At 38.5% G+C, this 26,265-nt stretch overlaps 2 protein-coding genes across 2 annotated transcripts in view; one reads left to right on the forward strand and one right to left on the reverse strand.

The window, feature by feature from the left end:
• SLC25A12 (solute carrier family 25 member 12) overlaps positions 1 to 4,161 on the reverse strand; it is a 45,311-nt gene extending 41,150 nt beyond the window's left edge. Inside the window, 2 exon segments of the mRNA XM_030241341.2 lie at positions 3,560 to 3,613; positions 4,095 to 4,161. Of these exon segments, the coding sequence (XP_030097201.2) occupies positions 3,560 to 3,613; positions 4,095 to 4,106 (66 nt within the window). The 5' untranslated portion in view covers positions 4,107 to 4,161.
• A 1,932-nt stretch (positions 4,162 to 6,093) lies between these two features.
• Positions 6,094 to 24,095, forward strand: HAT1 (histone acetyltransferase 1). Its single transcript, XM_009087991.4, has 11 exons — positions 6,094 to 6,200; positions 7,053 to 7,124; positions 7,411 to 7,486; positions 9,106 to 9,226; positions 14,544 to 14,723; positions 14,954 to 15,075; positions 15,576 to 15,680; positions 16,019 to 16,125; positions 18,506 to 18,657; positions 19,868 to 19,984; positions 23,700 to 24,095. The coding sequence occupies exons 1-11, from the start codon at positions 6,194 to 6,196 to the stop codon at positions 23,865 to 23,867; spliced, it is 1,227 nt and encodes a 408-aa protein (XP_009086239.1). The 5' UTR covers positions 6,094 to 6,193; the 3' UTR covers positions 23,868 to 24,095.
• Positions 24,096 to 26,265: the final 2,170 nt, after the last annotated feature.

The raw sequence follows: 26,265 nt of genomic DNA on the forward strand, positions 1-26,265 counted from the left end.
TTTCTAGTAGCAGTTATCTTCTGAATAATTGTTCCTGATCTTTCCTATAATTATTTTGGGAGACATAAACTATTTCTTTTCTCTTTTTGTGAGAAAAAATGTTCAGATTCATTTATATCGTGAAAGTAATGTTTTTAATGAAAAATTCAGACACACAGACAGTGCTTGCCTCAGCATCTCGTGTATTTCTCAGCATTTCTTCCACAGCATCAGCCCCTCATATCACCTCATCACCTTTTACTCTCCCACCCTACAGCTGTCATGCCAGCTGTTTGCAAGACTGCACTGTAAACCAGATTACTGAATCTATGGAGAATTAAAAAGAATATTTCCACTAAAACAGGAACACAAAGCAGGGACAGGAGTCCCCTAACTGAGCACTGCTGCCAATATGACAATACAAGGAAACTGTGGCTTCATTGAATCAACTCTGAAAGGTTCTCTTCTCAGCCATACACACAAGTGACTGAAAAACACCTTATGAAGCACAATTCTGCTGCAAGACATGAATTCCAAAGAAAATGTTGTGTCTGAAGGCCCATCAAACATGCAGAGTATGGAGCATATCAAGAATCACCAAAGTCAGCTGAGAGAAGAATGCATATCAAAGACAAAATCTAAGTACCATCTTTTTTTCTCCAGACACCAATTTCTCTGAGTTTATCATAAATAACAATTTATAATAATGCCTTCCACAATAAAAACTGTTTGGGGAAGTTTTGTTAAAAAATATTGAGACAAAAATAATTAACTGACAGATACACTGAGCTCCATGTGAGAAGGTCATGGCATTTTGGAAGTTTGGCAGAAAGTCAATAAATTAAGGCCCAACAAAGTAGCTAAGCATCTAAGTACATTAGTCCTCTATGCACTGTATAACTTAAGTCAAGAATCTTTTAGCCCAAAATGGGCAATTTTAAATTATAGCCTAATTTGAATATAAAACATAACATACCAATTAAACCTTTCCTTTTCTCAGTCTTGAACTCTGTTACTTTATAACACAAACTTCCTAGTATACATTAGTAGATTGCCTCAGGTAAGCACTTGATGAATTTTCATGAGACATTTTTTTAAAACGTCCTCACATAAAACAAACATACAAACCCTCAACTCTAGTTTACAAGCCGGTGCTACGTATCACCACACTTTCAGGAACAATGCTTTGGTAATCTCTTTTTGTTTCCTTCTCCACCTTGCTTGAACAGGTTACACTTAATTCAACAGACAGAATAATTCAACAATATTTTCCAAAGTGACTGTGGCTGACTGTGTCTTGGCTAAGAAAAATAATGAAGGTTCACTAAGAAATCTGGTAACTGTTTTTCCACCCAACTCTTTTATCCTTCTGTGATAATTTGTTAAAAAATTTGGTTTTTTATGGTTGTTACTGAAGTCTGTGGTTAGCAAACACCTAGAAGGGAAGTTATTTGATGGCACACAGACATGAAATTTCAATGCTTGCATTTCACAGTTACAGGATTAGGAGAAATAACTAATCTTTTTAATGCAAATCAAACTTTATCTTTTTAACAGTTTGGAACAGTTAGAAGAAGCAGATAGCATGCCTCAGAAATTCTGAAGAGAAAGGCACAAGGTAAGCTGCATGGTGAGAGGGCACGTATCACATTAGAAGACATGTGTGAACAGAAGGAAATTTAAGCAGACTCTCTATGATTAAGGTGGATGGTGATGAGGCCTAGAGCTCACATCTTCCCTTCTAACCATTTCCAAGGGAAGCCAAATTTAGGAAGGAATGCACGACCTTTAGCTGAAGTTCACAGAAGAGACCAGCACTCCCAGCAAGGAGTACAACATATCTGACCCCTAAACACTTGCAATATTTTATAAAAAGACTTTCCACAACTTAAGTCTTGAAAATAATGATTCTCTTTTGTTTTGAAGCCTGCAACAACGTTTGAGATTTCTAAGCACCAAAAAACTCCACAATTTCAAACTCAACAAAATACAGAAGAAATACAAACTCTTTTTTCTATATATATATATATATTTTTTTTTTTTACTGCAAAATCTCAGATACTCAAAGAGAGAGGAGACCTTCATATTTTTCATTCCTCAGAGTATCCAAAAATCCACAACTTCATTTGCATGTTTCTTTGAAGAAAACAAGACAGATATGGGGAAGAGCAAAAAGCCATTTTTCTAAACATACTGTCTGCTTTTTAGGTCAATAAAACATCTACTGTCAGGAAGAAAATTGCAACAGCCAGTGGTACAATGTTCTTCCTCTCTGCTGTTGCCTGCATGACCACTATCAAGAACTTCAGTCGCTTATTTCCAGAAGCAAGAACTTCTACTGACTGGATGTCAAGAATGATAAAGAGCTCACATTTACAACTGAGTGTTTTGACACCTCATTTCACTTTTCTTCATTCAAATGTGCAAAAGCATTTTCTGAAAAGTTGAGAAAAGATATTCTAGAATCACATCTTTATACTGTATTAATATATATTTTAAAAGGTAATATTTTTATATTGCTAATTTTATTAACATACTCTAGTGTAATCTTTAGCTACAAAAGCTGAACGCTATGTCAATCAAAAATGAACCTGTGTTGGAGTATCTTTTACTAGAAACTAAATGTTGAGCTTCCACAGTTTGATGCCAACATTCTAAGTGTTTGCACTCCAGCAATGTCATAGTGTAATCCAGTATGCAAAAGAAAAGGCCACCAAAATTATGGCTGGGATATAATTCCTCTCTCTCAGGAAAAAAGCTCTCTCTACTTATCATATATGGAAATTGCTAGATGGTATAGTAGAACCAGAAGGTACATATAAACAGTTAAAAAATAGACTGTATTATTTACAATATTAGCTCTAATTTTATACTCCTAATTTTTTAAATAGAGAAAAGCTTCATGAATACACTGTGTAACACTCAACAGTAGGGGAAAAAACATATTTTAGTCATTTTGAAATATTGGTGGCCCTAATATGGACCTAAAACACAGTTCTTGTTCTTTTTATAATTCCATATGACTGATTCAAACCTTATTAAAGTTTTAGGATTGACTGGATTTTCCTTTCTGATCATGCTTTACTGAAACTAAGGGAGTGGAGAGACCTTCATACTATTATTTATATATGCTAATTCTAAGGCCCTGCAAGGGATAATATTACAAAATATGTAAATCTTGAGAAATCAATTTTAAGTTCTAAAAATATTGCCAGTGGTCCAACCACTTGTATGAACACATAAAAACCCCAAGGACAAAGCATACAGTCATGGAAGAGGAATTTTTTTTGAGTCTGCAAAGGTGTATTTTAAAAAAAACAGTACTTCATTATAATTATTTGCTTTGTAGAAAATTAGAAAAGAGTCCAGGAACTTATTTATTATTATAATTTGGAAATGGTATCACACTTTGTGCCAGCAGCAGTTTCTCCTCAATGCCTGACACCCCTGTCAATACACTAAGCCTGCAAAGTGAACTTCTAAGCGTCCCACCAGCACCACTGGAGTTTGATGCCACGGCAAAAGGCTGAAAGGGAAAAACACAGAAGTCTGACACTCAAACAACATTAGAGCTTTTTACCTGCAAAAAGATATTTCGTAGTTCAGCGGGATCCGCTCTTTTAGTTGAATGCACCTGTAAACACAAGCAAATTAATGCTTCGCTTAGCCGGGCTGCTGTCAGAGCGCAGATAAACCCCGCCGCGCCGGCCACAGGCGGCAACACGGGGTCCCCTGTCAGACCCACAGGCCCAGCCTCAGCCATGACCGCGCCGCGCTGCCGCGGGACGGCACGGGGCTCCGCACCGGTGACAGCTCTCAGAGCCGGGCTGTCTGCGAGCGGCGCGGCGCCCCGGCCCCACAGGACGGCCACCGCCGCTCCGGGGACCCCGGCCCGAGCCCCCCGGAGCACTTCGGCGGGCGGAGGCAGCGCGGGCACCGCCGTCGCTCCCCCGGGGCCGCTCCGCCATCACCGCCCCCGCGACGCCGTTCCCCGGCCCCCGCGAGAATCCCGCAGCAGCGGTGCCGGCCGCCTCCCCCCGCCGCCCGCCTGTCCCCGGCCCCGCGCGGGATCCGCCCGGCTCCTCCTGCCACCAGCGGCGGAGCGGGAGAGTCACCTTGACCGCCATGCTGCGCCCGCCGAGGAGGAGGAGCCAGCCAGCCGCCCGCCGCGCCGCCGCAGCCGCCGCCGCCTCAGCGCAGCGCTGTGGGGAGAGCGCCCTGCCTGCCCCGCCCTGCCCCGCCCGGTGCCAAGGCAGCGGCGGCGCGCTGCTGGTAGCACCTCCGCTGTGCAAAACGGAGCTTCTTTAAATGCTGCTGAATCTCATTTCTAGCGTACCAGATGCAGCCCCTGAGGCTCAGCAGAGGTGAGTGTACCTGTTGGTTTCAAGTGCCGAAACTGTTCACAGACTGAGGTTCTGGCGGCTTGGCTGCAAATCGGCTGTAGCTCAGTATTTCAAACACAGAACCAGAGGCCCAAAATCTGGCTGGATTTTGGGCCTCTGGTTCTATGTAACTTCTGACAGGCTCTTATAATCCTTTATCAGCAGAGCACATATATGCTTTATACTTCAAAATTAAAAGCATGCAGGCCAAAGTCTTAAGAAAGGGAAGGTTTATACTACTTTATTCCAGCAGTTCAATCACAGTGCTTATAAAACCTGACTTAAATAATACTGTGTATTTTGTCTTCTGTGCTATTTCAAGGGCCCAACCAAGTGTCTTTTATTAGATGCCACTGGAAAACATAAAAATGGTAGATTCTGTTAGTCCTCAAATAATACAGTGAGATATTAAAATACAGTATTGGAGCTGGTAGCTTGTAGTGGTGGTCATGAAACAATGACTCATTAAGTTTAAAACAACTCTTCTCTGGTAAACAACCTTTTTTAGCTACACGTCAACATCTGCATATAACTTAGAGTTCATATACTACATATATTCCTATGTCCCAGCTGACAGCAGGAAGAGTTTTGCTAGAAATCTGCCTATTTGATAAGCATCTGACCACCCAAGCACTTTGTTCAACAAATCCATATATATATACATGCTAGCTGCAGAGTGTCATTGTTTAAGCCTAGCCAGCAGCCAAGACCCACACAGTCACTCACTTGTTCCCCCACCAGCAGGACTGGTGAGAGAATTAGAAGAGTAAAAAGTAAAAAACTCATGGGTTGAGAGACAAACAGTTTAATAGGAAAAGCAAATGCCACGCATGCAAGCAAAGCAAAAAAAGGAATTAATTCACTGCTTCCCATGGGTAGGAAGGTGTTCAGCAGGAGAGCAGGGCTTCATCACCTACAGAAGACAAACATCATGACCCCAAACATCCCCTCCCTTCTTCTCCTCCCTTAAATACTGAGCATGATGCCATCTCATCAAAATATACCTTAGTCACCTGGGGACACCTGTCCCAGCTGCGTCTCTTCCCAACCTTTCATTCAGCTCCAATATCCTTACCAGCATGGCAGTACAAAAAGCAGCAAATGCCGTGGCTCTATGTAAGCCCTGTTGAGCTGCAACAAAAACATCTCTCAGCACAAATCACAGAATCACAGAATAGGCTGAGTTGGAAGGGACCCTCAAAGATGGAACTCACTACCCCCACACAAGCCACTGTGAAAAGTAATTCTACCCCAGGCCAAATCAGCACAGCAAGTACCAAAGTGCATCAAAAGCCAGGCCTTTGAAAGAAATGGCAGAAATCCCCATGGTCCTTCCTGCAGTAGCCGCAACAAGACGTTCAAGCATAGAGCATTTTAGTTTTTTGCTAATGACAAAGCTCCGGTTGTTTGCTCAGCCAAAGTGGAGCTGCAGCAATGAGCAACGAGATCTGAGCGTGAGGAAGGAGCGGAGGCGGCCCCTCGGAAGGCAGCTGCCGAGCCAGGGGAGTGCTCGGGGCCGGGCAAGGCCGGCGGCCGCGGGGAAGCGACGCGAGAGACCCGAGCGAAGCCACCGCACGTGAGAGAGGTGCGAGCGCCACAGCGCACGCGCGCTGGCCAGCCCGCCTTCTTGGGGGGCGGGACGGGGCCGGCCACGCGAGCCGGCGCGAGGCTCGAGGCAGCGCTGGGCATGCGCGCGGCCTGCGCGCGCCGGACGAGACAGCCATTGGCTCCCCGCCGGGTTTCGGCGGTCGGAAGCGGAAGCGCGCGTGCGCGCGCTCTCATTTCCGCCGGGCGGGCGCGCGGGTTGATTCGCTGCGCGCGGGGGCTCGGACATGGCGGGTGAGTCCCGGCCCGGGCGCTCGGGGAGCGGGAGCTGTCGGAGCCTCGCCGTGAGGGGCAGGGGGGCCCCGGGGGTAGCGCCGTGACCGGAGTGCGGGGCAGGGGAGCGTGAGCTCAGGGCTGGCAGATCCGGGTGAAGAAGGACCGCGGTGAGCGCGGGCGGACGGGGCGTAGGGTGTGAGGGAGGGAAGCCCAGCTGCCTCTGCCGCCCGGCTCCCATGGCCCTGCTCCTGAATGTCTACGGGCTTATGGCCACCACGGTCTGGTAGTGTTAAACCAGTGTGTGTCCGTGGCCACGAGTTTGCTGGCGGTGGGCAGCGAGTTAAAAACCCGTGTTATTACTTGAATTTTGCTGCCGGAAGTAAGGTGTAGCAGAACTTTCTTATGGTACTTCTCAGATGAAGGGAGGCTATGTTTGTGAAGCATTTGGAACATACCTGAGGTGAAACGTGTCTTCTGGCCTAGATTAGGCTTTGGAAATCAGATGAAATACAGTTTATTTGTATTTTTCTTCCACATCCGTTTTGGAAGAATAGCGCTGGCTAAATAATTGCTAGTGGTGTACATGCCACTGTAGTTCATTAACAGCAGTTTATGACTTAATGCCAACACATGAAGTGTCCTGACACGTGTTACTTATAATATGTTATACTGAATTCTTATTCAATATAACATGTTATAAGTAACATATGGGAAATATATATTTGATTTGTAGTAACTTAGAATACTTAATGTTTTTATAGTAATGATTTTAATTCTCAGAAACTGAAAAGAGATACCTGTATATTTTCTAGTTCCAGAAGAGTGTATGAGATAGATTTCTTCATCCTCTTTTACATTTTTTATTTTCAGGACTTACTGCTACGGAGAAGAAGCTCGCTGAATACAAGTGTAATACAAATGAGGCAATTCAGCTGAAGCTAGGTAATGCCAGTTTTTAATATTGTACCAGTGATACTGAAGTATTCCAGTATCTTCCTATGGAATATATACATGTATACATCTGTGTCAATTTCTCAGTTCTAGTCTGATTACTGATTTGCTACTCTTAGATCAAGTAACATGTATTTTAATTGTATAGGATGCCTTGATTTCATTTGTATGTCTCTCTCACATAGTTTCTTAACTATAGTTGTCTGACTCTAGTGGAGAGGTGCATGACCAGCCAGCAGGGCTTCTTGGTCATGCTCTGTTCTTTTTATTTTCTCAGTTCGCTTTCCTGAGGATTTAGAGGATGAGAACACAACATTTAATCCAGAGTACAGCCATCAAGTGTTTGGAGATGAGTAAGTTAAAGCTTCCAGCTTTAAACTAATAGATCCCAAAGGGCAAAGTTGTTTCCAAATCATGAAAACCCAAAACTATTTGCTAATACTGAGTGCAAGATAAGAAGTGCTGGCCTGGTGCTGCTGCTACATTTGCTCATAGAGGCCAGGATGTCCCTGGCCTTTGTGGCCACCTGGGCACACACTGACTCACTTATGTCCAGTCAATTGTCGAGCAGCACCCCCAACTCCTTTTCCAGCTGCTCTTCCCCAAGTCTGTCACTTGTTATGACCCAAGTCCAGCAGATCAGCACTCCTGTCCAGCCTAGTATTGACTGCAGTCTGAGTTAGGGAGCATTCAGCTCACTGATAAAGACATTAAATGGGACTGTCCCCAGCCCTGAGTGCTGGGGAGCACCACGGGGAAACAGATGTCTGGAGCATTTCACTCCATTCCCCACCACTTCTTGGGCATAGCCATCCTAAAGTGTAGGTAGAAAAGTATTGTTTCTTTTATTTTGAGTATGCGGAATTAATTAGTGCTGAAGTGTCATTCATTATTTTCAGTAGAGTATTTTTATTCAACAATCTGGCCAAAGATTGAAAAAAAACAAAACACCAAAAACATAAACAAACAAACAAAAAAATCCCAAACAAGCCTACGGAGAATCATCTGCATGTTTCTGTGGACTTCTTTAAGTTATGTTTCTTAATTTCAATTTCCTTTTGATTGCATTCTAAGTACTCTAGTTAGAATGATCTACCTATGTTAAGTAATAAATTAGTTACACTAATAGATGTCTACTGCAGCAATCATTGACAATAATTATAATTTTAGTAATCACAGAACTTTCCAGTCTGTTAGTTTAGCTAACAAGCAAATTCTTCTTCTGGCACATAGATTTCAAATTTTAAATTACGTACTACCATAAAAGAAAAATCCCAGTAAAAAAAAGTTTTAGCTATGCTTTAATTAAAAAAAAAAAAATGGCCTGTTTCTTTGTGACCATTACTATTTTCTGCACTTTATTTTAGAAAAGAAATTCTCTGTTCTTCATAAGAGTATAGAGTTTGTGTTCAGGCAGCTCATATTTTCAAACTGTAAAGAAGGCTTTTGTATTCTATACTTCTTTTTGCATGTACTAATTTCTAGTTAGATTGGACAACTAAACAGAAACTGTCAACTAGAAACTCCACAAATTGCTACACCTGGTTATCTGTGCTTTGTGCATTATAGATTGAAGTAGTTCACTCCAAAATATTATAGTCCATTGCAAAGTAATAATTAATAAATGTTAGCAATCAATGTAAATAACTGTTAATGAGTTAAAGCTGTTAAAAAAGCATAAACACAGTCTATGAGCAGTTTCACATATTCTTTTCTGAGCTGTCACAGTAAGGACACAGGCACTGGCTCACTGAGCTCAGAATATTTCCACTAGAGGAGTGAAATAATAGAAGCAGTGTAAGGTGTTACCTCTGTCCTATAGCACACATCCAGTTTGATTCCCTGTTCCTATTAGGGAGCTTACTTTACCTTACCAGGAAAGTTTATGTGAATGTCACATGAAATGAAGCTACTGTGATGTGAATGTTTTGTTTTGTATTGAGTTCCTGGTTGTTATTTTCTCCTTTCTCAGTGAAGTTGCTTTTGGCTACAAGGGACTCAAGATCCTCTTGTATTACATTGCTGGAAACCTGTCAACACTCTTCCGCGTGGAATACACATCCAGAGTTAATGAAAAGTTTGACTGTGTGGAGGTAAGTGCAGGTCTGCTTCTGTCTTTAACATAACATTGAGAAGGTTTACTTCAGTTCTAGGTTTAGTAATTTCCCACCTAGACATGGTTTAAATTAAAAGGAAGGAAACAAAGCTTCCATTTGCTAAGCTAATAAAAAGCTTTGAACTTCATTTCCCATTCCCTGATGACAGTACAATCAAAATTGTGTCAAACAGAATAGTCAGATGTGAGGTGCTGATGCCAAAGCCAATTCCACAAAATAGACCTCAACTTGGCAAGTCTGTATTTTCATATTAACTGAGGAGGAGGACTAGTATTGGGGGGGGGGGGGGGCAAAATGATTGCGAGAACCAGTGAGAAGGAAAAGGAGGTTTCTGTAAGAACTTCATGAGATAGTATGCTTGACTGTGTCTCTAAACATGGAGAACAAGTAGGGCAGAAAAGAGATTATAAACTTCTGTATGGGTATCGTGTATGCTTTACATCTTTCTTAAAGGAATGTGGTAATACAATTACCTGCAGGATTTTTGTTTGATTGTTTCTTCTTTTTCGTGCTGATTTTCTGGGCTTATAAAATTCTTGTAGAATAGCTTTTTTTTTTTCCTCTCCTTCTGTCTATATGTTCTCCAAATATGACTTCAGACTGCATTTAAGTTACTGATTTCAAATTCATTGGAGTTTATTTAAATAATTTTAAGGAAATGCCTACTGTAAAAGAAGAAATACATTGGAATGACTTCATTAAAATGATTTTAAAGATTTGCCCTTCCTTGTTTTGAAGGTGTATTAGAATATACTCAGTTCAACAGGCTAAGTTCCTGGACATGTCTGAAATACTTTGGAGCTAGAGCAACATGTCTTAGGAGTGAAAGATCATGCTCTTCAATCTTAAGGATTTTTTGGAAATAAGGAAAAAAAAGGAAAGGCTGTTGGCTGTATAGTAAACATATTAAAATCAATTGTTTCAGGGATATAATTTCAAAACAGAATAGGAATCTGCACTATAGCACCTTTTTACTTCATCTGTTTTCTGTACAAATGGCAAACCCAGTTTACTTCTCTTGAGGTCTAAACAAGGTCTGTCTTGCCCTACGCACGCTGCAATTTTTTGATTGATCAAAACAGTTGCTTTTTTCAAGGCCTGTTTCCTATATTGAATTATTCCTCCAATTCCTTTAAGGACTGAGATTGGACAAAAAAGATCTTTTTGAGCAGCACTTAGTTTGCCTTCCACTGCATTTACATGCCTTGACTGAAGGGGAAGAATGTGGTTGCTTACCCTGTGCTTCCCTTAGTGTTACTAGTACTGTACAGTCAAGTAAGCTGCTTATATTGCTATATCAAAACATATGTAGGAAAAAATACATGTCTTCTGCATTTGTATTTGTCATCAGTTTATCCATCCTAAGATAACACATTTGCAGAGGTTAAAACATAAGGTGTCATTACAGCAGAATGTTGATTTGAATGCATATTAACATTTATATTGCTAAGTTAACTATTTGCTGATCTCTCCTCCTGATGATAATTAAAGATGCAGACTATGCCACACATGACAGATAATCCTGTGCTGTGAATAGATGGCATTTAGGAAAGGACAGCAGTTTCTGCCTTTACCATAACTGGTTCCAAGCAAGTTGGTTTTAATGCTCCATGAAGTTATTCACAGCTGAATATTTTGTACCCAAATACCCATACAAGCTCATTCAGCAGCAGGTGGATTTATTCTGTAATACTGAGTTTGGTTTCCTTATTGCTAATGCAGCTGCTGCTATCCCTGCTAGGGACTAAGAGAAATATTCATCCCAATACCACTGATTTTTTTTTTTTTTTCCTCCAAGATATTTTTCAACATTTGAGATACAAAATGAAATGTCACAAAGCAGAAGTCCAGTCATATTTATGCATCTTAACATGGTTTAGATCCCTCTTTAAGGCAATTATATTATTGGGAAAGCCTCAGTAAAGTAGGATCATGTTTTGAACAGAAGCTGATACTTCATTTAGTGGAAGTAGATAAAATTTATCCCTTGAATGGCATTAATTTTTCTAAATAACTGAAGAGAAACTGCTTTCTTCTAGTGTAAATACTAATAGCAATGACCTCTGAATTGCTTGCTGCTTTGAGATTTGCAGCTGTTCCAGTATTTTCCTTTTTTCTGCATTATATGATGCTATGGGGTAAAGTATTTCACTAAACTCTATATCTGGCTTTGTGTCTAGTGTATGCATTTGCTTTATACAAACGTTAATTAAAAAGTATTATTTCAGTATTTGGCGCCTTTATAACGTAATACTGCTGATCACTCCATTTCTCCCCTCTGAAGTATGTGCATACAATTTTTAGAGAAATTCAACTCTGAAATATGCCTCCATTGTTATTTTAAAATAAGTCACTTTGAAACAGCTTCTACGTGGTATGCAAATGTCATAGCTGCCTATTAGTACAATAATAACTTCTAAATTAAAATTACCCAGAGTTAAATGACATTAAAGAGTTAAAGAGACATTACCCACTTAAACAGTCCTACTACAAATCAAGTGTAGTTACAAGCCCATTCCAAATTTCCTGTCATCACCTTACATGATTCTGATTGTGAAGGTAATATATTACCGGCAGCGCTTCCATGAACCATAAGCTTAACAACTCTTGGCTGGCTTAATTAAGGTTTTTGCATGCTTCATTGTAAGTTGCTTTGCCTATGTTAAGCATTGCTGTAGTAGTAGCAAGGTTTGTTTTTCTGAGGAGAAATTTGTGTGCATCCATCCCAGTTTCTAAGATATGAGCGTCTTGCTCTGATAAGTAAAAATTAGCCTTTCACCAATATCGAAGAAATGCACAAGGGAGGGAAGTAAACACATTTTGGTAGCTCCTTGGATTATGGGATCCTCAGAGAGAAGTATTTGAAAAGGACCTACTAAGTAATGAATGTTTCCATTTAAAAGTACAAGTTTTAATGAAATAAATTGTTTTTTATGTGGATCTATTGAGATTCCAGTATTTCAGGTCTTGTTATCTGAAAATTGCATGACTTAAGCTTCTGCCACTGCTCAAACTGAGGACTCTGGGATTTGCTCTGTAAGAAGGAGAGATTCTGTTAACCCTAAAAGTAATTGAAGACTGTATTTTCTTGTGTCAGACCCCATTCCAAGGGGAGAGAATGTTGTAGTCATATAGAATCAAGAAGTATCATCTAGTGCTTTATTTGCTAAGCCTCTGGCATATTTTAATATGCTGTATTTTTACAGCTTTCTGCTGTATTGAAAACAAGACTTCTCTGGTGGCAGCCAGTACTAGATGGCTGCCACTTGTGCAGGTCACAGTTTGGCTTCCTTCTTATCTCTAATGAAGAAACTTAGAAGTGTGAGGGGAAGCAAAAGTACTTAAACATTGTGTATAAAGTACTTGCTACTGCATATTCACCCTTTTTAGATGTCATCTGTATGTCATCTGAGTTATTGTACTGTTGCTTGGAAATACTGTTTTAATTCTAGATTATTTTTGCGTGCTTATTCAGCTATATAAAATGCAAATTGCTATGGATTCTTAGTTGTGATTTCTTACAGCTCTGTCAGTAGTGCAGACATAACAGCCGTGTAAACAATGCATTTTCACAATTTAAAAAAAGGCATTTCTAAATTGTGTTTCATATAAATATGTTTTTAATATAATTCATTGATTCAGAAGAAGTGGCTGGTTTTGTGTAATCCCCCTTAAACCAGCAAGTGTAAAAAAAACATATTTTAGCTAATATTGGTTTATGAAGAGTGGTGAAGGCACCAACAAATTATCTTTGTTTTGAGAATGAAATGAGTGTGAAGACTGTACATGTTTTTACTGAGTTCTTACACCAGGTACTGTAAAGTTGTATTTTAACTACTTAATAGCTCTCTCTCCAAATATAAATATAAATGTTGGTAGTACCAACCATTAAGAATAAAACTTGTTTGTGCTGAACTAAGTCTATCTTTCTTTACGCTAAAAATGTAACTGAATGATAAAGTGCTATTCATTTGCAGGTGCATTGCTTCTGCTTAAGGGCCCATGGTTGAAAGGAAAGGAATTAGTAGCATGTTGTATTAGCCTTTTGTAGTGTATTTTGTTCTAAGCATCTTAATTTCCCTGTTTTGAATGCTAAGTAGCAAGAGTCTTGGTTTTGAACTAATACCCATCATGCATGTAAACGGTGTGAAAGAGCTGCTTAGTAAGTTAACACAAAGTGTTCTTGTGTCCGCCCTTGTGGAAATAGATACAATACAAACATTACAGCTGAACTCACGGCAAACTCCATTAAGTAAAAACCTGGATTCATTGTCCAGAGGAAAGTTTGAATTGAATGTAAGCTCATTTTGTTGAATGTAATGTCAGGCTTTTAGGGGTTGTATTGAGGAGTATGGTTTTGTTAAGTTGAGACCAATTCATTAAGTTTTATTGCCTGGTGAGAAGCAGTAATACGTTATTGTGAAGCTTCATCAAATATTCATGGTTAAAAAGAAGTAGTAAATGTATTCAATCAAGTGGTCTTTTGGGGGTCTGAAAAGGATTATGAAGTCTGCTCAGCTGATAGTCTCAAACTTTGGCTATCTGAAAAGAGTAATCTCTGAATTAAATTTTGGTGTCGGAATATTTTGTCTTCCACAGTATGTTAGACTACAGGTCAGATTTGCTGACAGTATTCATAAGTTGTACTATTTTATGGTCAAACTTTGTTTTCAAAACTTTCTTTTATTAGAATGCAGGATGTGGTTGTCTGAGTTTGTACTGTTTTGCAGCTGATTCTATAGACAGGCATTTCAAGCAGGGGGCTGTAAGAATGCCAGAGTGTGCTAGCTGTCACTTCCCTATTTGGGAGCTACCGTTTTTGGTCTTTGTCCCTTTTTCTCTGCTTAGTTTTGCATCACCCAATACCTCTTGTAAGCTGCTTGTTTGGGAACCTGAGTTCTGCAAGGCTGTGTAACATCGCATAGTCTTGGTGAATTACTGTCTAGAAGGTCTTGGCTTTTGAACATTCTGCACTTACAGAATAGCTACCAACACTCTTAGTCAAGCTTCAACAAATATAACAATCTCTAAACATAAAAATGTTCATGAATTTAGGCTGTAACCAAGAGCTTTTTGATGCTTAAAAAGGCTGGATTGTGATATTTCTGATCTCATGACTGTGGCTTCTTTACTTACTGGAAGATCACTAATGACCAACAAGAATGCTTGCTTTTTGTTTTTTTTTTTTAATTACTGATAGATATAGTGTGACTCATTTCTTAAACACAACAGTGACATCAATGCTGTATTTTTCTAATTTTCCACTGATCCTTCCCCTTTTTGTAATCTCCAGGCAGATGATGTGGAAAGTAAAATTAGAGAAATCATTCCGCCTGGTTTTTGCACAAACACAGATGACTTTGTGTCTCTGCTGGAGAAGGAGGTCAACTTCAAGCCCTTTGGAATGCTGTTACACACATATTCTATCCATAACGAGGAAGCTGGTGAAGATATAACGTATCAGATATACAAGGTATGAAAAATTTAGTTAAACTTCTGCTTTTGAGCAACCAAATTCAATTTTATTTTGCAGAGATGCACCTTCTGTAGTGACTCAACTGTAGTGTATAAATACTATCATTTTATCCGTTTGTTAATCATTAACATGTTTTTTTATATTAGAGAATTTAATTAGGTTTTGCATAGATTTTCCTCTTGCATCTGTGATAGGTTTCACCTGACTTCTCCTGGCTTTTTCCCTAGGCTGACATGACATGTCCAGGCTTTCGAGAATATCATGAAAGGCTTCAGACGTTCTTGATGTGGTTTATTGAAACTGCTAGCTTTATTGATGTAGATGATGAAAGATGGAACTACTTTCTAGTGTAAGTACAGTTCTAAAGCAACAGTGGACCTTATTACCTCCACAAAGCCTGCATTTTAATTGTGGCTGGCCAATTATTGGAGCAGTATAATGATATTTTTCCCAGGAAAGAAAAAACATTGTTTATGAGGCTTGAGTTTTCCTCCATTATGCTTTGGGAAAGCTTGAGAATAGAGCTGAATTAAATGCTGTTGTCCGTTAGAGCCCTGAATGTAGGCTTAAACAGTAAAATGAGCTTTGCCTGTGTTTTCTTTTACTTGCCACCTATTCATCTTTATAATAGGCAAGTGCACTGAAGTGCTGTAAAGAGGTCTGATTTATCCAAGTTGCTGCACACCAATTAAGTGAATTGTACATTCAGAACATAGCAGGTGTACCCATTGGGCCCTCACAGAGTAGCTTGCTGACACTGAAAATTCAGTTGGAGAATGGAAAAGAAAATGGACACTGCATGGGAGCGCAACTGTAATTGACCTGCTTGGCTTTCTGTTTTATCTGCAGATTTGAGAAGTATAATAAGGATGGAGCTACGCTCTTTGCGACCGTAGGCTACATGACAGTCTATAATTACTATGTGTACCCAGACAAAACCCGGCCACGTGTAAGGTAATTGGTGGTGTAACTCGTGCCTTGCCTTTTATTTTAGAAGAGGGAACTGCTGAAGTTCCCAATACTTGTTTATAATAGTGTTGATTTGTTTAAAAAAATCCCCATTATTAGCTGTCTATGCACTGATTTTTTTTCATTGTTCCCTTCTTGAAGCGGAGGGAATCTCAGACAAGTTTTGAATATTTAACAGTTTTAAGATTCTGTTAAAAATTACATTTTAACATGAAGATTGCACATACCTTAATCTAAAATGAAATACCATTTTGTTTTTAAGATTTTGCATTATGTTTCCAAATGCTTGCATTTGAACTGAAAATGCATTCCTTTGTCTGTAGCCAGATGCTGATCTTACCGCCATTCCAAGGAGAAGGCCATGGTGCTCAGCTGCTTGAAACAGTTCATAGATACTATATGTCTTCTCCTACAGTACTTGATATAACAGGTTTGTGTTAAATTTTTAATAAGGAACTTTACAGGTTGTTGTCCCACAAGCTAACTTTTATGTTAATTTGTGTGAATTTAAAGCCTTTTGAAGATTTAGCTTCTGCTCAGTTCAGAAGCTAAATTAATAGTACCCTGGTTTACAGAAGTGTATGTGGTGTAGCTTCTTAACTCAGAGAACAGCACACCAGGAAAATTCAATCGCTAGCATGAACGGATTACCAGCTAATTAACTGTTTTATTATGAGATACACAGCTGAGTTTGTCAAGAGGTCATGCTTTGTGAAATTCCTTGTTCAACTTACTCCTATTAGCCAAAACTCAAACTTGAGGGGGGACACAACACACCTAAGTAAAATAGCGTGTTTTATATTAGTGTGCACGCTGAAATTTCACAGACGGTAAGAGTTCATAGAGAGCTTGTGGTCTAGGAGGACATATTGCTGGCTGAAGGTATCCATGATATTAGATGTATGTGCACAAATACTTAAAAACAGAAGATTGTGAAAATGGCAGATAAAGGGTCCATGTGCATAACAAAACTAACATTGAAAATTGCCACAGGCATGACAGCAGTCCTGTGGTTTCAAGTCTGGTATAGGAAGAAATGCAGTTCAAACACATGTTTACCATTCAATTCTATGTGTAGTCTCATAGTTATAAATAACTCTCCATTCTAATTAAAACCCAATAGACCACTTGCTTTCATAATGCGTTAGTGCCCGATTATCATAACAAAATAATCCACCACATCATTTCAATCCAGTTTGTGGGAACCTAAGAAAGTATAACTTAGTTCATGCAACAGGAACTCATGTGCAGCATGTATATTTCCTTTTAGTAGTACAAACCTTTAGGTACCTTTTATAATTGAGGATGAGCAAAGTCTTAGCTTGCTACTGCATAAATCCTATGGCGTGTTCATAGCTCAGTGCCTTAAGTGCAGGGTTGTAGAAAACAGTAAATGTGCACTAAAACATTGGTCCATTTTTTTGTGGAATGAAGCAGGAGAAGGCTTGCAATATTCTACATGGCACTCAAATTATGAAAGTTAAGACTCTTAGAGAAGTATTTATTGTCCTTTTTGAGGGGGACATCGACTATCTTAATATGGCCAGGATATTTAGTTACATATCACCTAAAATTGTGAAATAAAGCCTTTAGCTTTTCTGTAAAGAGGAAATGGAGATCTAATTAATTTCTTAGAAAAAGCTAATGATTTGCTAGTTAAAATTACTTCTGAGTTTCACATTTGCAGCAGATATTTTGTTCTGCTTATACCTTGTCATCCTGACACAAGCAAAATGTATGCTGCTAATGCTTACTGGACAGAAACTGCCTCATTCTTCTTTTAACTACTCTGAGTGCAAAAGAATGAATCAATTTACTTTAGTGCACTTCTCCAATCTCTTTTGCAGAATAAGTGCTATAAGGCTTGCCATACTGGATTAGGCCACTCATACACAATACATTTTAACCCAACCCAGAAAAAGAAATTGTTAGTTGTGCTGTGCCAAATACACTACCTGGCAAAAGCTTCTATCCCAGTCCTTGGTAGCTTTGTTTTGCTTTTGATCATCCTAAAACTGCAAGTTTTAACTATTTATAGTGTTAAACTAAAGGAAAATGCAGCTGGGATGTAAGTTGGGATGTTAGCAATAAACTCCACAATGCTAGCTCCCAGAAAAGTGCATGTTAAAGGGGAAGCATGGCCCTGCATCTTCCTTTTGTATTAAATAGTTGCATATGCGCTCATGTTGATCTTAACTGTGGCCACTTCTCCATTTCAGTGGTTTTTTCTATAGCAACAGTTTTGATAGCTATGCTCTATTTTAAAGTAAAATAGAAGTAACTTGAAATCATATCAGCTTTTGCTTGGGTCCTTTCAGCCTTGTAATTTTGGATAATCTTGCTCTTTGGCTTCTTGTACCTTTTCCTGCCTTCCCTGCTAACAAAGACTAACTCCTGCTCAATACATATCTTCAACTAACTTGTGTACAACAGGATCTTTTCACTGATCTTTTCCTTTTGCTTGTTTTTTAGTAGTTCTACCACTGTCAAATAAAGAATAGGTGAAAGATACAAGGAAAAAGGTTTATAGGCTAGTCTTTTCCAAGGAGTTAAATGGGTTTAAACAAGTCCATTTCACAGTCCATATGTACAACATGTATGGCATTGCATACACAAAATACAGAAGTTTCTCTTAATGTGACCTGTTTGATGTCTACTGTTGAAACCTTTGATAACAGTGCTTACAATTCAGCACAGTTGTTTATATACTGATGAATACTGCATCTGCTTTTGTTTTCCATAGTTCTTTGTAATTACATACCAGAGATGAGAAAACAAGTAATGCTGATAAGCTTTTTTATTCTTTCTAGCTGAAGATCCTTCTGAGAACTATGTGAAGCTTAGAGACTTTGTTCTTGTAAAGCTCTGTCAAGATTTGCTTTGCTTTTCCCCAGTAAAGTTAATGCAAGGTTTCAGTCAAGAAATGGTGACGGAAGCTCAACAAAAATTGAAAATAAATAAGGTATTAAATCAGTCCAGTTGTAGTTGGATGTATTCTTATCAAACTAGAACAATACAATTTAAACTTAGAGAGAGATGGAATTTACACTCTTGCTTATTTTGACACCTGTTAAGGATGTATCAGGAGATACATGGCTCATGGTTTTAGATAAATGCCTTTTTTACCTACAAATTCTATTGTAATAGAATTTGACATGGTTTTGAGTTCTTTCAAGAGTGTGCAAGTAAGTGTTGCTTTGGGAATGCAGAATGCTAAAGTGGCAAACAACTTACTAATGCAACTCTAAACACTTGTCCACTAAAGAGTTAAATTGATCAATTAAATTTGATGGTAATCTTGAGTTATTAAACTCATTTTTGAGTATGGTAGTGAAATAGCAAAGTTGCTTAATTAAAAATGTATTTGAGTGTGGATTACTGAAGACTTTAAACCTTGAGGGTAATGTGAAGCCATACTCAGATGTGTTCATGAAAATGGTATCGCTTATATAAGGAAACTACATCTGCAGCCTTCTGTATTTTAAATCTGAAAGAATAAATTAATTTCATTTGGTTTTTTAACAGTATATAAACATGTGGTAGTGTAGCAAACAAACTACTTTAGTTTTGTTGTGTTGTTCAGAAACAAATACTTGGTCTCAAACGCAAGTTAAGACTAATATAGTAGCAACGTACTTTTCTCCCCAGATGTCATACTTTCTGATCCTGATAGCAAAAGCATTCAGTTTTTCTATTTACTAATTTTCTTCCCCACTAAACAGAAAAGTTTAAATCTTGTTGTTTCATTTTCTTATTTATAACTTTTAGGGGGCCTTGTGAAGGGCAGTACATATAAGTGGATTGTTAAAATTAGCAAAGTGGATACTGCTTGGTATTGCTTCACATCACTCCAGTTCCAGTCCTTGTTCTTAGAAGTGTTTGGACTCTGGCTTCTGGGCTTTCTGCTGTTCACTTACAGCAAGTCCTTCAAGCACCTCTATGGCTGGTGCAACACTTGAAAGATCAGACACTGGGTGCATGGAAGAAAATGCTTTTCAAGTAAAAAGAAAAATGTTTATTCACTGAACTCGCCAGATAGGACAGACTGATCCTTGCCCCATCTTCTGATTAGATGAAGAATTACTCTAATATTTCAGTATTTCTGCACTTGGAATTCTGTTAAGTGATCTCTTTATTCAGATGTGGTTTTTATTCTCCTTTCTGTTCATTAGCAACACACAAGACGAGTTTATGAAATTCTCCGGTTGCGTGCAACAAATATGGGTGATGCAGAACAGTCCAGAAGCTATCGGTTGGATGTTAAAAGAAGACTGATTGGGCCCTATAAGGTGTATATGACTTAAGTATCATTTAATATTTATTTCAAGGCTAATTATACTTGATTTTACTTTAATTTCCATAAATGTAGTTGATGTCAATTATGTTGCCAATCAACTACTATTAGTTATGCAGTGTTCAGCTGACATATATACAGATGCAGAGGACATTTGTACGTAGCAGCACAGAAGATCCTGTGTTTGGCTCCTGACGTTTCCTGCCCAGTTCCAGCAGGAGGTTACTGTTAAGGCTATGCTATGTAGCTGCAAGTGGCATTATGGCCAGGTAGGTTTAACAGGGGAGAATGGTCAATTTCTTAAAGAGGTTAAAAACGTACCTTAGATAGACAAGCCAGAAATTTGAAGAGAGGTGAAGTTTACACTGCAGACTAGGTGTAGTTTAGATTCCTGTTCTAATTGTTTGCTAGGTCTTAAGAAAACAGTTGCTAGAAGTAAGTAATTGATATCAACATAGGACTAATCCCGTGCAGATGGAATATAAAATAATACCAGCAGTAAAATTCAAACAAGTATTAAACATAGTACCAAGTAATTTTCTTAGTTCCTATTATTTATGCATCCTGGATTTTCAGTTTGGTTGGTCTGTGTTGCATAAACTGAACCTTTGAGATTTGGATTTAAAAAATTATATCTTAGTTGCAAATGGCATCAGTCTTTGTATCAAGAGACAGAAAGGCCACAAATCTAGGTTTATTGCTGTAATTAGCATGCTGGCTACTGTTGTCAATTAAGTACTTGCCAAGCAAACCAAAATCCTGCATATAAAGGTACACAGAGCACAAGGAGTACCTTGATTAGCTTGAAAACCTTTCTAAAGCAGCATTTACCATGTTATACCGAATAGCAAAAACTTTGCTTGTAGTCACATTGGGCTTACAGGGGCTGTTAGTAGAAAAGAGAGGCCGGCATTGAATTATTAAATATTTATCTGATCTAGTGATAACTTCATTACATGCTGAGTGCCAGAACCTTAATCAAAACACACTCTCTTTCATGAGTGTGTCTCATTTGCTAAATTTCACTCAGTGTCCACTACAAATAAGGGGATTTTTCAGCAACTGTTTTTCACGACTATTACGTGGTTTCAATTCACTCACTCATCACTGAGGTCCTGTAGGCAAAATCTGAAATTTCATAAGCAGCTTCAATTCTAGTGCTTCTAGCAGGTGTTTCCACTTCAGTTTTTGCACACAATAAGTGCACGGATAATGAATGGATTTTGTATCGCTAAATATGCAATATTGCTACTTTAGAACATTGCATTTTTAGGTTTTTTGTTATTTCAGTGGGGATTCAAAAGAATCCTTAAAGCAACCAACTCCTTTTTTCCCTGATTTTAAATTTCATGTTCTGAAATAGTCATCTTGTTTATGGTAGTTCTACCTAGTAAATAGCTTGCTCATACATTCATTTTAAGCAGTTTCCAATAAATTTTAGTCACACTGCCTTTTTCAACAAGTTTTCAAAAATGTAATGAAACTAACTTTCAGTATAGAGAGGGTAGTTTTGAGGGGGGAACCAAACTTTATAAATATATAATCAGGAATATTACTGCATACTCTAATACTGGTGTCATTTTATTGCATAAACTGTTTGATAGCTTCATTTGAACAGTGCTGTACAGATGCAGAGTAATTCTAAGTTGATACTACCTTAGTTTAATAAAAATGGTATTCCATCTTGGAGTTATTTCCTGACTAATGGTTGCAGTGAAAAAAACTATGCAGAAAGCTCAGGGGAAAAACATGTAATACATCTATTCCCCTTGAAGTCATTACATTAGCAAGGAGGTGGTTGCTAAAGAGCTTTCTGCATGTGGCATGAGTAGCTTGAGAAGACTGATGCAGCAGGGTGTGTTGCTGTCTGTATAAGTAGCACTAATACAGGAAAGAAAATATTTGGTCAATTAGTTAACAGGGTATCACTCCACAGTAGTTTAAAGGGTGAGCAGCTTGTGAAATTTCAGTTTCACTGTGCTTCTCCATTTCTGACAAACTCTGCATTTTATTAGTAGATGGTGCTGGTAGACATAGCTCCTTGATCATGTCTTTGTTCTTCATGTCATCCTTTTGGAAGTAAATGCCAGTGCTGCACTGGTTTTTTAATTGTGATACTTTGTTTGCTTTTCTGCCCAGCCCAACAACTTGAAGCTGCCCAGGTAAAATGTTACTGATGGCAGTTTTCAAAATCTTGTGTACCTGGATATGCTTGTAGTATATTTGGAGGGGGGAAATGGATATTGAAACAACTGATTATCTGAAACATGCAAAGAGAGTTTGCTTTTTTAGCAGGAATCTGAAACTTAAAGGTAGCCTAATGGTACAGTATCAGATGTAGTGGGCCTTTAAAAGCTGACACCCGTTTTTTCAGAGCTAATGTTTATAATCTAAACAGACACTCCTGTTAATTAGCCAGACTTTGAATTAATTCTAGAATAAAGTTTTAGTTGTTCTGCCAACAGAAGCTTGGCCAAAAGGTACTCATCTCTGTTCTCATTTGGGCAGCTCATCATCTGTTTTGAGTAGCTTACTCATTTTGACTACACAGAGCTAATATGAATCTAAAATTTAAACATCTATGCTGCTTTTCACATCCTTTCAACAAAGAAAGGTTTCTTGATTATTGGCCAGAAATGTGCTTGAACTCCTCATCAGGGCTCAAGTACAGAACCTCCTTTTCTGAACTGAACTTTGTCTATCTGTGCAATATTTGGGATACTGCAAAAGTTTTTCAGGTCTTACTCATTTACAGTTCACTGTAGTCTCCACTCCTCCCTCCTGACTCTCAGCATCAATCACAGAATGAAAACTAATACTCCTTTGAGAGACAAGCTTAAAATTAGAGCACAAAAGGGCTTTGATTATGAGACTGTAAGAAATGGAATAATTTGGTGAAGTTTTGTTGTTTTAATACATTGCTTCCATAGGTATTGCAAAGATTTATTGGTAAGACACCAGGCATACATAATACTTTTTTTAAGTGAAGTATTGAATGAAGTGTTCTGCTTTTACACAAAGCTAGAGAAGACTGAAGAATGAAGAACTGAATAGTTCTGAAATAGGTATCACCTGTATAAAAGTATATCTGGGTAAAGAAAATACAAAAGTATTTTGAGGTGTTTTTAAGAAACAGGTAAAAATCACGTGACAGAGCAAGGACAACTTATCTTCCTGTACAAAACTGTTTAGGCTTATAAATAATCTCACTGCTTTTCAGTGCTATTACTGCTAGTCCCTGGTAACTTGAATAATTTGTATGAGTTTGTGAAACTTTTTCTGTACTGGAGGCTTAAAATTAATTTATGATAGTTATATGGAAATTATTTGGCTGAATAGTCATGTAATGGGGCACCAGTGCAATTAATGTTCATGTAGGACTAAATATCTGGTCAGAGTTCTACAGTCAAGTTTTTTGTGCCATACATCTTCAGTAGTAGGTGTACTGTTAGACCTAATCTGTTTGGTTAAGGAACAAAATCTGAAACCATTTCTCCCTTCACTAGTTCATTGGTAATACAGAAACTATGAGCCTTTAACAAAACAAATGTAGTACTAATCAAATATGGTTACTGCTTCTCTTGGGATTAGGGACATCTTAAAGAACTAGATACTGAAATAGAATAAATTTTAATGAAACACCATAATGAAATACCATATTCTTGATAATTATTGGCTGTGTTCAAACTACTGTTTGTTTGATTGCTTAGAAAAAACAGAGAGAACTTGCCAAGATGAGAAGGTGTCTAAGACCAGAGGAGATGACAAATCAGTTGAACCAAATAGACCTAAACTTGCAACGTGAACAGTTAGAAGAGAGCTTCCAACAGCTTGTTTCAGATTACCGAAGAGTCCTAGAACGACTTGCACAAGCATGAGGATCCTACTTGTACAGGAAACTTGCAGATATCTATACAGTGTTGTAAAACACATCCTTAATTGCCACTTACCTGCAAAAAATCTCATGTGACGTTTTAATCACATTAAAGGTGACTTGTGTTCCTGTGCATTTTGAATATTTTCTATTTTTGTGTTGTAGATTTAAAAATGTTGTACTTTAGGTTTTGGGGCACTTCTTGATGAAATAAAAAATGTAGATTCTCAGATACAGTGTTACTTCAATTGTCTGAATTTTCTTTTACCCTTTTGTTTTGATCAAGACTTAATAGATATTGAATAGCAAGTTTATATATAAATCTAAGCAATCTCCCATTTCTCCTAATTTGATTCTCCTGGGGCTGTTCTCTGGGGATCCTGTTGTACAGGGTAGGGCCTGTGCAGGTTTAATGTCATGAACAGGGGACAAGGTTGGTTCTGTGGGCTCTTGGGTGTTTCCTGTGTACAGACTACCCTTTGCTAAAAGGGGATCCTGCTGCTGAAACGGAACAGACCCATTTCTGTGCCTCAAGCACATTCTTCTTCAAACCCCCATGTTTTCAGGTTTTTGATGTTCAGGTAGAAACCTCACAGCTGGGAAACCAGCCAAGACTTTGTGGGGACTCCAAAAACACTTCTAATAGTGAAAGAAACATAAATCTGTAGGAAGCAACTGCCTTTATATAGTTCCTTGATTCTGTTCTGCTATCCATTACTTCTCAGACCTGAGGTTAGTTCAAAAATATCCTGTCTGTCCTCCCTCAAAGGAATACATTTTTATCTTTTCTGTAGTTCAGGCATTAGAAGATTTAATCTGAATAAGGATCATAGAAATTTATTGGCCATGTTTTATGGTCCTAATGGGTTTCAGGTCTAGCTTTCAAAACTGGACCTTGTAGGTTGACAGTTCTCCACTACCTGATGTGATGTGGAGGAAGTAAAATAATTTTTAAATGTTTTCAATCTGTGGGATTTTTTGTATTTTTTATTAAATTATTTTTATGAATTTTAATTCCAGATTAGGGTATCTTGGCTGTATGATACATCTTTCATCTACTGTAGTATCCAAATCTATTACTCAATAGTAATAATCATTAAAAGACCTTTCCTGGTCATAATAGCAAGGCTGAAGTTAAGCTGGGGAACTTGAGGTTTGTTTTTGTTCTGTGGGTGGTTTTGTTTTCTAATTGAACATGTTCAGAACTTGATAAGTCAGCAGTGGGAGAGCTGAACTGAAGAATTGTGCCTAAATTTGGTTCCTGTGTAGAGGTCCAAGATACTTCTGGGGCAGCCTGCAATAACGCCCCCTGAGCTTGAGCCATTGAAGAAACTGTAGGACTGACAAGAAGAAACACTTCCTAATGGGCTGTTTGCCCACTTAGAAATTACTGAGCCAAAAAGCACAAAATTGCTTTCCTTAATCACAGTTTCCTTTTGCTATTCACAAATAGCAAAACTTCTCTCACACAGTGATGAGGGCAGATCCATTTTTTCATAACAGATTTTTTTTTTTTCTTTTTACATTGACATAGTTGAAAGAGTTTGAGTTAGTGCTTCCAGTTCCTTTAGTGGTTTCTCATTCCAGTATGGTCTTGGGAACATTCTAAGATGTTGGGATGTGCCTGTGAACTGCAAAACTTCTTGGTGTGAAAGATAGGAATAAACTGCTTCCTAGAGGCCTAGAAACTGAATCTTTCCATCCTGCAGCAGATTACAGCTTCTGCAGCTCTGCTGCCAGGAAAGACCTTGTCAGTGCACCCTAATCCATTACAGTAAATTAAGCCAATTATCTGAAGTAATCTTCATCAGCAAATTAAACTAGCCCCGCTGACTTTGCCTGAAGTGGTCTTAACTGTCTGGACTATCCTTTCCCTCGGCAAAGAGAAGGAGGCAATAATCCTGTTGGACAGCTAGAAAACTACAACAGCTCTTCTGACACTCCTGGGGGGCACATGCTAATTTCCTTCAGTAGGCTTGTGGGGTGCATCTGTTTGAGCTAACATTTCAGAGCTTCATGTTTGAGCTAACATTCTTGGTATAATTGACTAAATACCCACCTTTCAGGATGCTGCTGGACAAAGCCCTAGCTTGCCAGTCTCGATATTTTGTACATGATTTTCAAACAGGATAACTTCACCTACAAGTGATCTGCAGGATGCTTGTCTCAGAAGTACACACAATAGCAACACCAGCTGTTCAGTGAGTCATATTGTGAAATTAAAAAGTGTAACACTATTGATAAAAGTTTAGTAAGTTTTGTGTAATGTTTGTATTTCTGCATTAACATAACTACAAACAAGTACTTCCTACTATATTTAAACAAATACTTTGAGGTGTAGAACACAACTAGTGTTGTTTGACTTCTGCGTGCTGGGAAGACCGGTGAGCTACTAACAGCTG

Source organism: Serinus canaria, chromosome 7 (genome assembly GCF_022539315.1).
Source record: "Serinus canaria isolate serCan28SL12 chromosome 7, serCan2020, whole genome shotgun sequence".
Lineage (NCBI taxonomy): Eukaryota > Metazoa > Chordata > Aves > Passeriformes > Fringillidae > Serinus > Serinus canaria.